At 36.8% G+C, this 14069-nt stretch overlaps 2 protein-coding genes across 7 annotated transcripts; one reads left to right on the top strand and one right to left on the bottom strand.

Annotated features, from left to right (window-relative positions):
• Positions 1–93: 93 nt before the first annotated feature.
• Positions 94–12341, bottom strand: LOC112560868 (serine/threonine-protein phosphatase 6 regulatory ankyrin repeat subunit C-like). Of its 5 annotated transcripts, none has more exons than XM_025232967.1 (8): positions 12260–12278; positions 5215–5383; positions 4629–4723; positions 3609–3726; positions 2951–3146; positions 2419–2526; positions 1735–1901; positions 94–1102 (listed from the first exon to the last, which is right to left on the bottom strand). In XM_025232967.1, exons 3-8 carry the CDS (start codon positions 4650–4652, stop codon positions 393–395), a joined length of 1323 nt encoding a protein of 440 aa, XP_025088752.1. In that variant the 5' UTR covers positions 4653–4723; positions 5215–5383; positions 12260–12278; the 3' UTR covers positions 94–392. The 5 variants fall into 5 exon arrangements, with proteins under 5 accessions (XP_025088752.1, XP_025088751.1, XP_025088750.1 ...); XM_025232966.1 differs by lacking the exon at positions 12260–12278 and adding an exon at positions 5949–6139; XM_025232965.1 differs by lacking the exon at positions 12260–12278 and adding an exon at positions 5961–6139.
• Positions 6165–12522, top strand: LOC112560871 (carbonyl reductase [NADPH] 1-like). 2 transcript variants are annotated; one of them, XM_025232974.1, is made up of 9 exons: positions 6165–6183; positions 8360–8409; positions 8935–9016; positions 9385–9563; positions 10387–10499; positions 11347–11475; positions 11588–11723; positions 11943–12006; positions 12274–12522. In XM_025232974.1, exons 2-9 carry the CDS (start codon positions 8389–8391, stop codon positions 12369–12371), a joined length of 822 nt encoding a protein of 273 aa, XP_025088759.1. In that variant the 5' UTR covers positions 6165–6183; positions 8360–8388; the 3' UTR covers positions 12372–12522. The 2 variants fall into 2 exon arrangements, with proteins under 2 accessions (XP_025088759.1, XP_025088757.1); XM_025232972.1 differs by lacking the exon at positions 6165–6183 and adding an exon at positions 6432–6813.
• Positions 12523–14069: the final 1547 nt, after the last annotated feature.

Raw genomic sequence — 14069 nt, 5'->3', positions numbered from 1 at the left:
TAATTTGTAATTTCTTCTGTTAAAAAAAAAACTTTTAAACCCTGCTTTCAATGCAGCTTTGGAATCTTAGGAAGGCGCCAGAGTGATCGCCGGTGACGACATACCACAGGTCGGACAGAAGCAGAAAGTCCTGCACAGACGACGGAACAGGGAGTTGAGCCACCAGCGGTGCCACCGAGCCGGCCGTTTGCCCGGCCAGCGATTCGCGCACTACCGCTCGGCACAGCCTCGTCAGGCACATGGGCCGCCTCAGCTGCCGGTGCATATAGTCCAGCTTGTCCTTTGACAGGTAGGCGCAGACCTGCAACTGGCAAAACATCTGCTGCAGTGTTGGCGAGAGCAGCGGCAGTGACGTCAGCAGCGTGGCGATAGAGCTGCAGGCTCCGATGGCTTCACGACAGGAACCGCTGAGAAGCGAGCGCAGCAAAGGCATGTCCAGCGTTGCCCCGTGGCACATCAGCAGACACGCAGCCTCCACTTTCCCCATCAGCACAGCGTAGTCCAGCGCTGAGTGCTTGAACGCGTCCTTGGCCTGCAGGAACGCGCCCGCACGAATTAGCATGTGATGGAGAGTAGAAGAGATGGACTTCCTGTCGTCGGAAAAACCTAGTGTTCCGCACATGTTCAAAAGCCCAGCTCCTACGTCTTCCCTGAAAGTGGAGCCCTTGGGGGACACCTCCGATAGCCCTTGGGAGTTCTTTCGCCGCAGAGAAATCAGAACGGAGGTCAGCATGGGAACAGTGATTGCTGTAACCGGTCCTTGCTCGGCATGGCTTCTGAAAGACGTTTCTGCGGCGGCCTGAAGTCCTGTCATCCTTTTCGAAGCAAACAGCCAGAGCCAGTGGGAGCAGCCCGGAGCTGGAAGGCCTGTTCACGTCTGCGCCGTTCTCCAAGAGCTCGTGGACGCAACTGACAAATCCTGACACGATAGCAACGACCAGCGGCGTCTGCCCGTGAAAGTTGCGGACGTTCACGTCCACTCCTTGTCCAGAACACAGAACGGAAATCATTTCCTTGTTCCCGCCACTCACAGCCACGTGAAGAGGAGAACCTTCTAGTCCCAAGATGTCTTGCTCTCTACACACCATGTTGACGTCAGCACCTGTGTGCCGCACAACAAACTCACTTGCGTAATATGTGCTTGACACTATCCCTTACATCTAAAAGGTATAATATTCAACAAAAAAAAAGTTCAAATTATCTCTTAAAGGGCTAGCGGGGTGGAAAAGTCGTTTCTAATGACTAGGTAAAGCTGAATGCAACATAATATTTACCAAAATCTGTTGAATACCTCCCCCTATTTCCGTCTACAAACATCATTTACAGAAAGATTTCAACAGCACAAACATCAGGGTTGTTTACTTATGCTGTGAAGGCCTCAGCCAGTGGGTAAACTGGGACCATGTGTTAATTATGCGTATCTGTATACAAACGTGACGTGATTTATGTGTATGGTAATCTTCGTAGGCGTTTATCTCAAAAACGGTAAATGGGGGGAGGCGATATATTCAGATTTATCTTGCACTAAGCTTTACCAAATCATTAAAAGAAAATTGAACTCCACTAGTACTTTAAACTGGTCGCATGCGATAACTCCCCTACACTCCACAGCTTGTTCTTCAACACTTTATTCATATTTACTTTCATAGCTGCAAATACCATTATCAAATCCAGTGTATTTAAGATTGTTATGTTAAAATGGTGCAGCCTCACTTACTTTTAAGAAGACCTTACCTGCAGCAATAAGACGTTGCACTATCTCAGGGTTGCCCTTCAGAACTGCCTCATGAATAGGAGTGGCAATAAATACGCTGCCAGCATTCACCAGGGCTCCTTTCTCCAGCAGCAGATTCACAAGAGGAAAGTTTTCATTTGTACATGCTGCATGCAATGCTGTCTTTCTGAAAGGATAAAAGAAATGAGTATTCAGTTATAAAAAAAATTCCTTTCCCAGTTGTGGGGAATAACTGCCAATCTGCTAAAAATATATACATGGGTATTGCGTACTATGAACAGATGTAGACCAGCCGGTGCCAGGCCAATAATTTATATTGGGCAATAAAGATAAGAATATCTTCAGATATGCGAAAACTTCCACTGCTTCGATTGTTCTGACAAATCAAATGGCGACAATCCTCACTGCTATTATGTTAGCCTAGCTGTGATCCTGAAATTTTTATTTAAGAAAGATAGCTCAGCCTATAGATGCATCGCTATTTCAATATTTGTAGACAAATAGTAGCACACATCATTGACCAGAATGATAGTTTCCCCTCTTAACACAGACCATCTCTGCACCATACCCCCCTACTCTTAGTTCGCCTAATGGTAGAACCGGCAATAGCAACTGCATATATACTGGCACACACACAGGCAAAAGTCATAAACCAAAAATATGAAAGTTGTAAAGTTCATTACCCCTTGCTGTTTCTTTTGTTGACATCTGCACCAGCTTTAATGAGAAGCTCTGCAATAGCCATATGGTTGTAATAGGCGGCAGCATATAGTGCAGAAGGAGAATCTATGCTGAAATAAGCCACCAAACCTTTTACAATCCTTCTCTCTGTCTGCTTGTCTTTTTTCTCATATGAAATCACCTTTTTTTCTCATGACTCAAGATGATGTATCAGTGATCATGCTGAATTTTTCTTGTTATCCCGATTTCATACACACCAAACTCAACAATAAAATAAGGCTTATCATTTTCTGTGATACAATGAAGGCTTTTAAATTTGATGGGGTATTTTTTTTTCTTGATGTTCATAGAACTATTCACTCACTGACTGACATGCTTATCAGTTTCTGCATAAAAAAAGTTCACACAAACCCTGACACAGTCTTCATCACCCAGTCATTTTCACATGTGCCCTGACTTGTACTTCAATTGTCCCTGGTGGAAGCATTTTTATTTCTTGCTAAATGAGCAACAGTTTTAGTGGTTAGAACAAACCTTTGCTCAGAACAGCTTGAAGATTTTATGTAGTACTGCAACAGTATCTTCACCACTTCAAGATGACCCTGACATACAGCCAGCCACAGTGGTGTATTCCCGTTTGAATTTAAAGCACATGGATTGGCCCCGTGTTTAAGCAAAATATTGACAACTTGGAGATTTCCTAAATCACATGCTGCATGAAGGAGGGAATCTGAAAACATCCATTAACAAAATGATAAAGATAATGCATGAAGCATGATATACCAAGAAATTGACATAGCAAAAATGTCTCGGTGATTACCTTATTAAAACTAGCTATGCATGTGATTTACTAGAGAATGACATGTTCAACAGAGTCTCGCTACCTATGTCAGAAAATTATTTCAATATTACCTTTAAATCATTAATAAAAGCAGGGTACACATCCTATTTCTTAAGCTTTTAGGAAATAAATAAAACTTTTTATGGGAGATACATTTAGATCAGTTTTAACTGGTACCCTGTATATGAAAAAAAGAAGTAACAAAACAAAATGAAGTCATAAAATTAAACTTTGCAATGAGACAGCCTTCTGTGTTATACTGCGTGCTGTTTGCATTCACAAGTGTATGTGCACATTGAAAAGTATGAGATTTTCGTATGCATCTGAACGAGTCATTTTAATAAAACTAACTTTGACTGGAACTCTGATTCGGCCTTGCACCATTAGACACAGGTATTTCTGTAACTTTTTTCTGTTCTTTTCTGATAGCCAGTTCTAGGGGCATCGTCTGCCAGAGATCAGCATTCACCTTTTTACCAAATAAAACACATTTAGTCAGCAAACAAACTACCCATTGCAAATAGCAATAAAATACACTCCTTAATTCTAATACCACCCACCTGACTACTACTACTTCTATTTTTTATTGGGATTGTACCATTAATGGATATATCATTTGCACTTGAAAGCAGATGAAATGACAAAGCAGGCTGTGGAATTAAGAGATCTAGATCTAGAATTCCGGATCAATCTGTGGCAGCCATAAACTGAAATAAGAAAGATGTAGATGAAATCAAAGTGGAAAAACAAGCTGTTTTATTAGAAGCACCAAGGAAAAATTATGCTAAAAAAATATTTACTTAATTTTTTTTTTAATCCTGAACACTCAATGTAACTTGATTCTTCTGTAAAAATGCAGTGTGTAAACTCCTACAAATGAACTCACATTCTTATTCAATCCTAAGTGGGTTTTTTACACTTTTTGAAAATTAACTGACATTTGGTATGCTTAAGTTATACAATTTTAGCCAGTCTTTTTGTTCACATTTTTTACCAGCAAATAAATTATGTACATAATGTAATTTACAATAAATAGTTTACCTTCAGAAATTTCCTATCACAAAGTTGTCATTTTCAAGCATACTGATATTTTTTGGAATAAAATTTCTAGAATCTAGGAGAAGCATCTTCTTTCATTGATACTATTGTTCATATGGTCTAACAATCAACAAAATATACAATGCAAAAAAAAGCCTTCAATATTTTTTTTAATTTATAACAAGCAAATTGTGTGCTTATCCATCAACCAGAAATGTGGGTATTTCCTTTTATAGCTTTTTCTACAGCACGTGTCTTTGATTATTTAGATCATGTAAAGAACTTAATACTATTATAATACTATGACCTTTGACAAAAAAACCTGTTTCTTACCCAGGCTGAGAGCATCTGACCCATGTTTTACACAAGTGGAGGAAGATCACAATAGTTTCATATTTAAATCCTTTTTGGTATTAGCTAAGCTTGATCTGAAAAATAAACAGATAAACTTTCAGAAGAGTAAGTTATGATTTGCAACGATACAATCTGACAAAATTAGCTGTTAATGAGCACTTCTGCACAATGTCAATGCCAAAAATTCTTAATAATAATGAATATATATATATACACACACACACAAGAAAGCTGTCGCATGTATTCAATTATAATCAATTTAGAAATAACACATTGCAGTATATAGACTATTGCACATCAGAGAGTAAAAACATCTAAAATCAAACAAATACTTAAGAACATCTGTTTTTATTAAGGGGTTCTCAAATAATGTATGAAAATTAGAGATCTCATTGTTCTCTCAGAGTTACTGTACATGCCTAAACAGATAAGGGATCATGACATTCACATACTAAATTCCATATCTGAAAAAATGAGAATCTACAAATGTACCACTTTTAACATACAAAATGTAAATCTTATACAAATGGCAGAAAACAGCCCCACATATATTTTTCTACTTCACCTAAAGAAGTCATGTTCATCACCAGAACTGTTGAGTACCATACAGGAACAGTGTTATAATTGAATATTGCAGGAATGTTGTATAGCTGAGAAGATTCTATTTTCCTGTCTTGAAGGGTTAGTAAACATGGTTCGACCAAAAACACTTAATGCATTGTTCCCTTTCATAGCTGTGAATTAAAAAAAAAACAATTGTCAGTTGTAAAAAAAAAAAAAAAGGCATATTATCTTGGGTTCTGAGTCATCAGAACTAATACATGTACTAAGTTATTGAAAACATCATTTATATAAAACCAAATTTATTCTTATTGAGACAAAAACTGTTTTCTAATATAGGTCCTCACCAATATTTCTGGATATAGTTTCTTATGCTTTCTTTTATTTCCCGTATATACACAAGTCCATCTAGTTGTATAAGGCGTTAGTAAACACAGTAACGATAAAACTTTGCTTTGGAAGTGTTCTGGACACCACGACACTTTTTACAAACTCAAGTGGGCAATGTGGGTTGGTGTTAATGATTAGGGATTTTCCCGTTTCAGGTGACAACCGATGTCAATGCATAATGAGCCCTCCCAACGCAAATTTGTTTCCAAGAAGGTATTTGAAACACGATGAAGTTTTCACAGAGCATGATATTAAGAATTTTGAATGATTCTCCACAGTCAGACGACGTTCTACAACTGAATTGCCTGTTTTTACTGATGAAATATTAAAATAGTTGTTGTCACTTACTAACTAACCTACCCTTAGTAGGATCCCAAAAAATAACAGAAAATCTTGATCACGGAGTTGTATCATTTATGCAAGTCGGTGTTTCTGACGAATAGTATGTCCTGGAAGGTCACAGCCGCTAAGCGAAAGTTGCATAGCAGCGGTTACCATCTGCTTGTGCGCGTCTTTTCTTAGGGGAGTGAACTCCCAATGTCTTTTAGATGAGGGAAATCACTCATTGCTTCTGTCGAAAGAAGTAAGGCAATACTAATTCTAAAATACTAAACAAAAGTTTTTATTTTTACTTGTAACTGACATGATGTTCAATTTATGGCGTTGTGCCAATACAAGACAAGAATATATTATTCTTGAGAGCAAACCATCGATCGGCCCCTAACGGGAGGTCGCTATCACTATGACTACGAACTTTTATTACTGGACTGCTGGCAGAAGATTTTTTTTTTTTTCCCCAGTTAACTGCTAAAACGAGGCATGTTTGTGCAAAGCTTCCGGTTTAGTCACATTCATTGTCAAGGCTCGCCGACATTAACAGCGGATCACTTCGCAAGAGGCTAAGCGTTGGTCTTGGCAGACAGACAGCAATCCACCTATATACACGTCCGTACTGTGACTGCACATTTCTAATGCATTGCAAACTATGACTTTGCACATTTCTAATACATTTACAAACGACGACTTTGCACATTTCTAATACATTTACAAACGATGACTTTGCACATTTCTAATACATTATATAAATCGGTTGATCATTGCTTCAGTCCTAAGAAGATATTGCATCGGTGTCACATATACAAGCAGGTGATATCCGGACAAAGTTCAGGTCCATTCTACCTTACGTGATCAAAAGCCACTGCTACTTAGTAAGGTAATGCTAATTTTAAAATACAAAAGTTGTTTTTTTACTTGTGACTGACATATATGATGTTCAATTTATGGCATTGTGCCAAGACAAGACAATATACTATTTCATTGTTAGAGCAGGCCATCGATCGGCCCCGTACGTAACGTACAGGAGCATGATATCACGACCGATGACTTTGCACATTTCTAATACATTACATAAATCTGTCATTGCTTCTGTCCTAAGAAGATTGCACCGGTATCAAATACAAGCAGGTGCATGACATCTGGACAAAGTTCAGGTTCCATTCTGCCTTTTGTGATCAAACGCCACTGCTAATTAGAAAAGTATATATAAATTTATATATACTTTAATATATGAATTTTAAAATACAAAACAAAATTTTCTTTTTATTTATGTCTTTTGACTTATGAATGATCCGTAAATTTCAGTCTGTTGAGCACACCAATATATAATCTGCACCCACTAATTTTTTTTTATAATTTAGACTTTTTTTAACAAATAAGCCGCACTGGTTTATAAGCCTTAAATACAACTTGAAAGATGCATCGTAAGTAGTTCATTTCGTTTTCGGCATGATGAGGGTGTGTGTTTCTGCAACTGATCTGAATGATTGAATATGATCGAGGCTTTGATTGATTTTAAAATGTGAACAGTTAATACTTATACGTACTTTCACACGGAGGTTATCGAAAAATTAATCAGAATCTGAAATGTCTGAATTGTTATAATTGCCCTTTGGGATTAATAAAGTTGGTCATTGGTCAATATTGTGAACTATCAAAGACATTGTATCACTTGTAATATATGTAAAACGCATAAGCAACCATACGTGTTGTATAACATTATATGCATATACTCCAGTGTTAAATGGCTTCAAAAAGTCTTTAATCCCAGGAATATTTCCGGCTTCCACCCATGAAACAAGATGCATGCAGGGTTTAAAAAAATAAGTCAGTTTCAGTATAAAATTTATGGTAGTTTTAAAATTTACTGCGTTCTGCAAATGATTTCATGTTTCTCATTGAAGTGTGGGTACTAAACCCAATATTTTACTACACACATTAGCAACAAAGTTGACATATAGTGGGACCAGCAGTCAACACTGCATTCAGCCAATGTAATGTAATATACCTCGCCAAAACTGGTCAAAGCTTCCACTTTATTCACATGACACTACAAGATCTAATTTTAACCAATGCTTAAAAAAAAGCTCAATATCCTGTTTTACTAAAGACACTTCATTAAGGGCACACAACCCCAACACCCAACTATTTTGAAAGCGATCATAGCCAATACCTCTGTACAAGCACATAATCTTTATCACTCAACTTTTCTACAAATGTTGTCCGTACATGTACTACACAAATCACAGATGTAACTATACTCATAAACAAATTTTACAACACCAGGTTATGGATCACACTAACTTATCCTTAGCCCAATATTGCAACTGTGGTGTAGGCCGAATGCACTTTTTGCTACTGGCTCCAAATTTCAGCCACACAGTAAGATTTTAAACATTAAACCATAAATATGACTGTTACAGGAATTAAGACATCAAAAACATCAAAGAACATGGCACCTCGAGTGGCTGTTGTAAGTCAATTTTCAACAATATATATTAATATAATTCCTATGAAAAGACATTACTACTCTTACTGCTGCCCTTCAAACTACCTTTTCCTTTTGTTGGGGTTAAATACTCTCCATACAATTCTCACCTGTGGACTTTGGTGGCTATAAATTGATACATTGAGTACAAGATCCCCTACTATACTATACTCTACTATTCTTAACCTTCATAGAGGTGAACATCTCTCTTTCCCAGGCTGCACAGAATCTGTTTTGAATTGATATATATATATCTATTGTACTTACACTGGCCAAACACTTTCTCTATAAGCATGACTTCAAATTCTCACCAAATCCCATTTAAGCAAACAGATCCAACAATGTTAACCTTGACACAAACACAATTCAACCACCTGGAGGGCTGAGCTATCTTTGAGTTAACGTTTATACAAGATCTGTGTAGTTCTGGGTCGATTTGTTCAATGATACACCCATCCACTGAAATGTTTACTTAGAGGAGATTTACAACAAAATGTCAATTTCTTTCAGGTTACTGGGTCTAATAAAGGCATTGGCTTTGCTATAGTCAGGGCCCTTTGTAAGGAGTTTAATGGAGATGTGTATCTTACAGGTGAGTATGACTTTTGAGAAAATCAACCCAAATAATTGCAAGTGCAAAAAACAGTTTTAATATTAAAAAACCTGGTGAATGGTGTGAGTGAAATATTTGTTAACATAGGCCTATAACAAAAATATTTCCATTTGTTTAAGAAGAGGACAACTGTTGCTGTATGCAAAATATAACAGTCAATGTTTGCCACCTAATTACCTATTAACCATTATTTTTGCACTTATTTCCAAGCCAGTCCTGTTGCTTTGCTTTCTTAATATGATCTAGGCATCAAATAGCTTTAAATGTATATTATGCAACATAATTATATTATTAGACATGGATATTGTGTGTATCATAACCCTTGAAAGTTCAATTCTTGTTATCAGCGAGAGATGAGAACCGTGGACAGGATGCAGTGAAGCAACTGAACAATGAGGGTCTTAGTCCCAAGTTTCATCAGCTCGATATTGACGACAATAGCAGCATTGAGCGTTTGCGAGACTTTCTGCAAGATACTTATGGTGGTTTAGATGTACTGGTGAACAATGCTGGCATTGCTTTCAAGGTACTGTATTATTCATGTCTTCTCAAATTTAGACAGTCACTGTCTGTTTAGATTTTTTTAAGTATATGTCAGTACTACCAAAGTGATGTTAAGTGACTTAATTATCTCATATAAAAGCCAACTTTGAAAGTAAAAACAAAAAAAATTATGCCTATAAATTAATGGAAAGCGAAATTGAGGCTACATTTGGGAGATGAGTGCAGTGGTAACATGAATGAGTTTGATTTTGCAATGACTGACACGTGCACACTTAAATCTGACACTTGCACAGTTAAATCTTGATTACCTGAAAGCTTATCAATTGTTTCGTTTTTTATGGCGACTGATTTCTCTCATTTTAGCATCAGCTTAATATCCATTTCACAAAAACCCCAGAAAAAGGCATTGACATGAATGATTTAGTTTAAAACATGTTGCCATTTCAGTTGTCTATCAGTCTTATGTATTACAGCATCATTAATTTTACATAAATTAGTGCCAGAATCAATACCACAAAAGATGTCGGGCATGCATGCATGTGTCTGTAGGGGAGAGAGTGTCAGATAACAGGGTGAGTGCAAAAAGGAAAAGCAATGAGTATCCATAGCACATGAAAGTATATGAGGTTTGGAACTCAACTGTTTCATATCAGTGGACAATATTTTTAATGTTTCAATTCATTGCCAAAGAAACCAATTGTTTCACATTAGTGGACAATATTTTTAATGTTTAAATTCATTGACAGAAACACTCAATCAACATCCTTAAATATTCTCCATGTATCATTTTTGTAGCAATTTCTAGAAGTAGAGTGGTAATTTTCTTTGCTTTGTTTTTTTTGAAGGTGGATTCAACAGCACCCTTCCCTGAACAGGCTGAAGTAACCATCAAAACTAATTTTTGGAGCACACTAAATGTTTGTGACAAACTGTTTCCAATACTGAAGCCCCATGCAAGGTAAAACTTGACATGTGTGTGTATGTAAATAATAATTACTTATTCAGCTTTTGATGCCACCCAGCCACATCTCCGTAACAAAACAACAGTGAGAGCTGTGCAGGTGTTATTAACAAGAGCAGGATATATTTTTTACATAAAGTGGTGTGTTTGCGGCAGACTAAAAGAGCAGAATGTATTTTACATAGTGTAGTGTATTTGTAGTACAGACTGTCCATGCTGTGTTTTAATTTCTTTGCTGTCACCTGCCCAGATTATATCTCTGAACTACTCTTCCCTTACATCCCAACTAGACAACTCCGCTCCTTGTCTGATTCTTCCTTTTCCTGTCACCAGAACAACAACATGTGAACACAGGATTTTTAGTTATTGTGCAGCGAAACAATGGTATTCTCTCCTTTTCCATCTCTGCCACCTACCCACTATTGAATCCTGTAAACGTGCCCTGAAAATGCAACTCTTCTGTAAACATTACTCCAAACACCGTTTTCCATAATGCTAGTCCTTTTTCACACCCTTCCCTGTTCATCTTCCTTTTGCAATATCATGCACCTCACAGCTCTTGTTCTTGTTATTTGGTTCCTGTTTACGTTTTTCTCTGTTTGATTTTATTCGTAAAGTTATTTGATTTATTCAAGTTATAGTAGGAGTTTGCAAAAGAAAACAGTTCTCCAAAATAGACACACATTTTCAAAGTACAAGTACCAAGTTCCTTAGAAATCATCTGGGGATACATTTTAAGAATAAAATCAACGTGGACATTTTATCCTTTTGTTACCTGCAGGTAGAGTTGTTTTTGCAAAATGTTTTTGCTTTCTACAGTTTGTTGTTTTTGTTCTTTGTCCAGGGTGTGTAATGTATCTAGCATGGGATCCCAAATGTCAATAGCAAAGTGTTCTCCTGAGCTGAAGGCAAAGTTCAAAGACCCAAAACTTACAATGGATGGACTTAAGAAACTAATGGAGGAATTTGTCAGGTATAAGTACCAACACAGTGTTTTCATGCATATGAGAAATAATTCCAAATAAGATTGTGTCTGTGTTCAGAAGTTGATGAAAACATCATATGGTTTAAAATGGCTTTTTCAGTTTGGCCAAGGAGAACAAACATGTGGCTGCAGGATGGCCTAACACAGCCTATGGTGTGAGCAAGATTGGTGTCACTGTCATGTCCTTCATCCAGCAGAAGGAGCTTGAAGGAAGAGAAGATATTATTGTTAATGCAGTATGTAATTTTTCTCTTCTTTTCTGCTCTCGTATGCTTACCAAAGAACTATACCTCTTTCTCATAGCAATATGTTACAGACAACAAGCTTGTATGAGCTGGCCATTCATTAATTTTACCTTACGTTTTTTTATAATTTTTATGTTGTCCAATGATGCAAATATGTTTAAGTTATGAAAGTTTGTGAAGCTGTAAAATTGTGTCATGTTCACTTTTCAGTGCTGCCCTGGTTATGTAGCCACAGACATGTCAAGCTTCAAAGGACCCAAAACAATTGACCAAGGTAATCTTTGAGATGATAATGTCTTCATTATAATGTCTTCAGGCTCACTCCTTGCTTTTACATTTTGTATATTTATTCCGTAATTTCAACATTCACTTAAAACAGTGGTGCTTGTCTTTCAGCTTAAAGAAATGACTCGTGGTTCGTGTTTTACTTAAAATACAGTATTAATGTTTTAGTCTTATTATTTTTACTTGTTAAAAAAAAAATCATGATTATATAATAGGTCCATGGTTACATTGTGTATGTTTACCTGTATCATTGTAGGTGCGGAGACTCCTGTGATGTTGGCCCTCATTCCTCCAGGTGCAGCCTCTCCTCGTGGAAAATACCTGTCAGAGAAGACGGTCCAAAACTGGGGCTAAAAAACTGTTTATGTCTGTTGTTTTTTAAAACTGTTTACAGACTTTCTTATGCACATTACAATACTAAACTCAGGATATGTCTTTTTTCTGCAATCTAGATTGCAATTCTCATATGCTCCTTTTAAGCAGGCTCTCGCAGCTGAAGTCAATATATTTTATGTTTTGGCAGTTTTATATCACATAGCTATACTATGGTTTGAAATGATCACAATAGGAACACTATGCATAATACTGTCCTATTCTTTACTGAAGTTTTGTCAGCCTTTTATTTTTTGATGAGTAAAACCAGATGGTATTTTCAAAAGTTGTTTTTCTCTCTTATTTGCATGGATGCCACATATGTATGGTATCTTTATTTCCCCACAGGGAAAACTGAACATTACTTTTCTTTTGATAGTGTTTTATTCCAGCTTTGTTATTAACTTTTTTTTCTATACCTGTACAATAATTTTGGTAATAAAATATTGTTTAAATGTGTTAAAGGTGGATTAGTGTATTAATTTAGTTTTACTTCAACTTGAACATTCTTATGAGTAAATTTGTTAGCTATAGCAGACACAGCACACTTCCATCGTATTCCATAAAATTTTGCATTTGGATAACATGATCTCCTTTGGGTGGTTGCAACAATTATTTTCTATGTACATAAAGACTGCTTGATTAGTAATAAAATCATAAAATGATAATAATAATAATAATAATAATAATAATAATATTTTTATAGTGCATTTCCCTACACAGCTGAAAAGTGCAGAGGCCTAGTACAACAGCACAAGTACATTTCAAGGTTATGTTGTGTGACCACTGTGTGGGATCCCAAATGGCAATTTTTTTTTTTGCAGTTTTCTACTATCAACACGAATTCAAGTTTGCACACCTTCTCCCTCAAAATCCAAGCATATCTTCTTATGCCACGTACTGTTGTGTAGTATAACTGATACAAGTGAAGCTTAATTTGCATTTTAATATAGCTGATATGTCATATAGCTGCAGAGATGATGTTACTTTCCTGTCTTCAACAGTTAGTAAATATATGGTTCCTCCAAAAACCCTGTTTCCTTTCAATTTATAGCTGTGGATTAAACAGAAAAATAGCGACGGTAGTCAAATATAAATGCATACAATCTTCGGTTCAGAATCATAAGGTCTAATACAAAATTCCAAAAACAGTTTTCATGCAAATTATAATTATTATTCTTTAAAAAAAGGAAAAACTTCTAATATCATGGTTCTTTACTTTTTACCATATGTACACACGTCCATCAGGATAGCTGTAGCCATAGAAATGCGGATGCACACCAGTCAGCTCAATAATGATTTAACTTTGTTTTGAATGGACATCACGGCACTTTTCACTGCAGTCGACCTCCCTCGCTATATAAGGCCAACACTTGCGGCCCCTATCGCCAAGTCAGTCCGTTCCTCTTTGGTGTTCCAGGGGAGAGGACAGAAGTTCCCAAGGAGAATTTTCCGATAACATTCTAGCTCTTGTTCGTTGGGTGCATTGTCTAATCGCTACCTCACGCTGTGTAATTCTTTTTATTTTCTTCATCCACTATACACACCCGCACTCAGCCGACCTTGGAATCCACACAAGACCCTGCTTTTCTTTCCCAACAAAAATGTGTCTTCTTCGGTGTGTCAATTCCACGGATCTTCATGTGTGTTCTATCTGCTGCTCTGTGTCACAACTACACG

The sequence above is a fragment of the Pomacea canaliculata genome, linkage group LG3, assembly GCF_003073045.1.
Source record: "Pomacea canaliculata isolate SZHN2017 linkage group LG3, ASM307304v1, whole genome shotgun sequence".
Classification (NCBI taxonomy): Eukaryota; Metazoa; Mollusca; class Gastropoda; order Architaenioglossa; family Ampullariidae; genus Pomacea; species Pomacea canaliculata.
Note: the sequence above shows the minus strand (reverse complement) of the source record. Positions and strands in the feature narration are given on the sequence as shown.

Excerpts from the sequence above, each read along its gene's own strand:
- LOC112560871 (XM_025232974.1), top strand. The coding sequence starts at position 8,389 with ATGGCACCTCGAGTGGCTGTT. Across the intron at positions 9,017-9,384 it reads TGGAGATGTGTATCTTACAG|CGAGAGATGAGAACCGTGGA; the intron begins GTGAGTATGACT and ends TCTTGTTATCAG. Across the intron at positions 11,476-11,587 it reads CTAATGGAGGAATTTGTCAG|TTTGGCCAAGGAGAACAAAC; the intron begins GTATAAGTACCA and ends TGGCTTTTTCAG.
- LOC112560868 (XM_025232969.1), bottom strand. The coding sequence starts at position 4,652 with ATGGGTCAGATGCTCTCAGCCTGG. Across the intron at positions 3,147-3,608 it reads GAATCAGAGTTCCAGTCAAA|ATTCCCTCCTTCATGCAGCA; the intron begins GTTAGTTTTATT and ends GGATGTTTTCAG. Across the intron at positions 2,527-2,950 it reads TCAAGCTGTTCTGAGCAAAG|CATAGATTCTCCTTCTGCAC; the intron begins GTTTGTTCTAAC and ends GGCTTATTTCAG.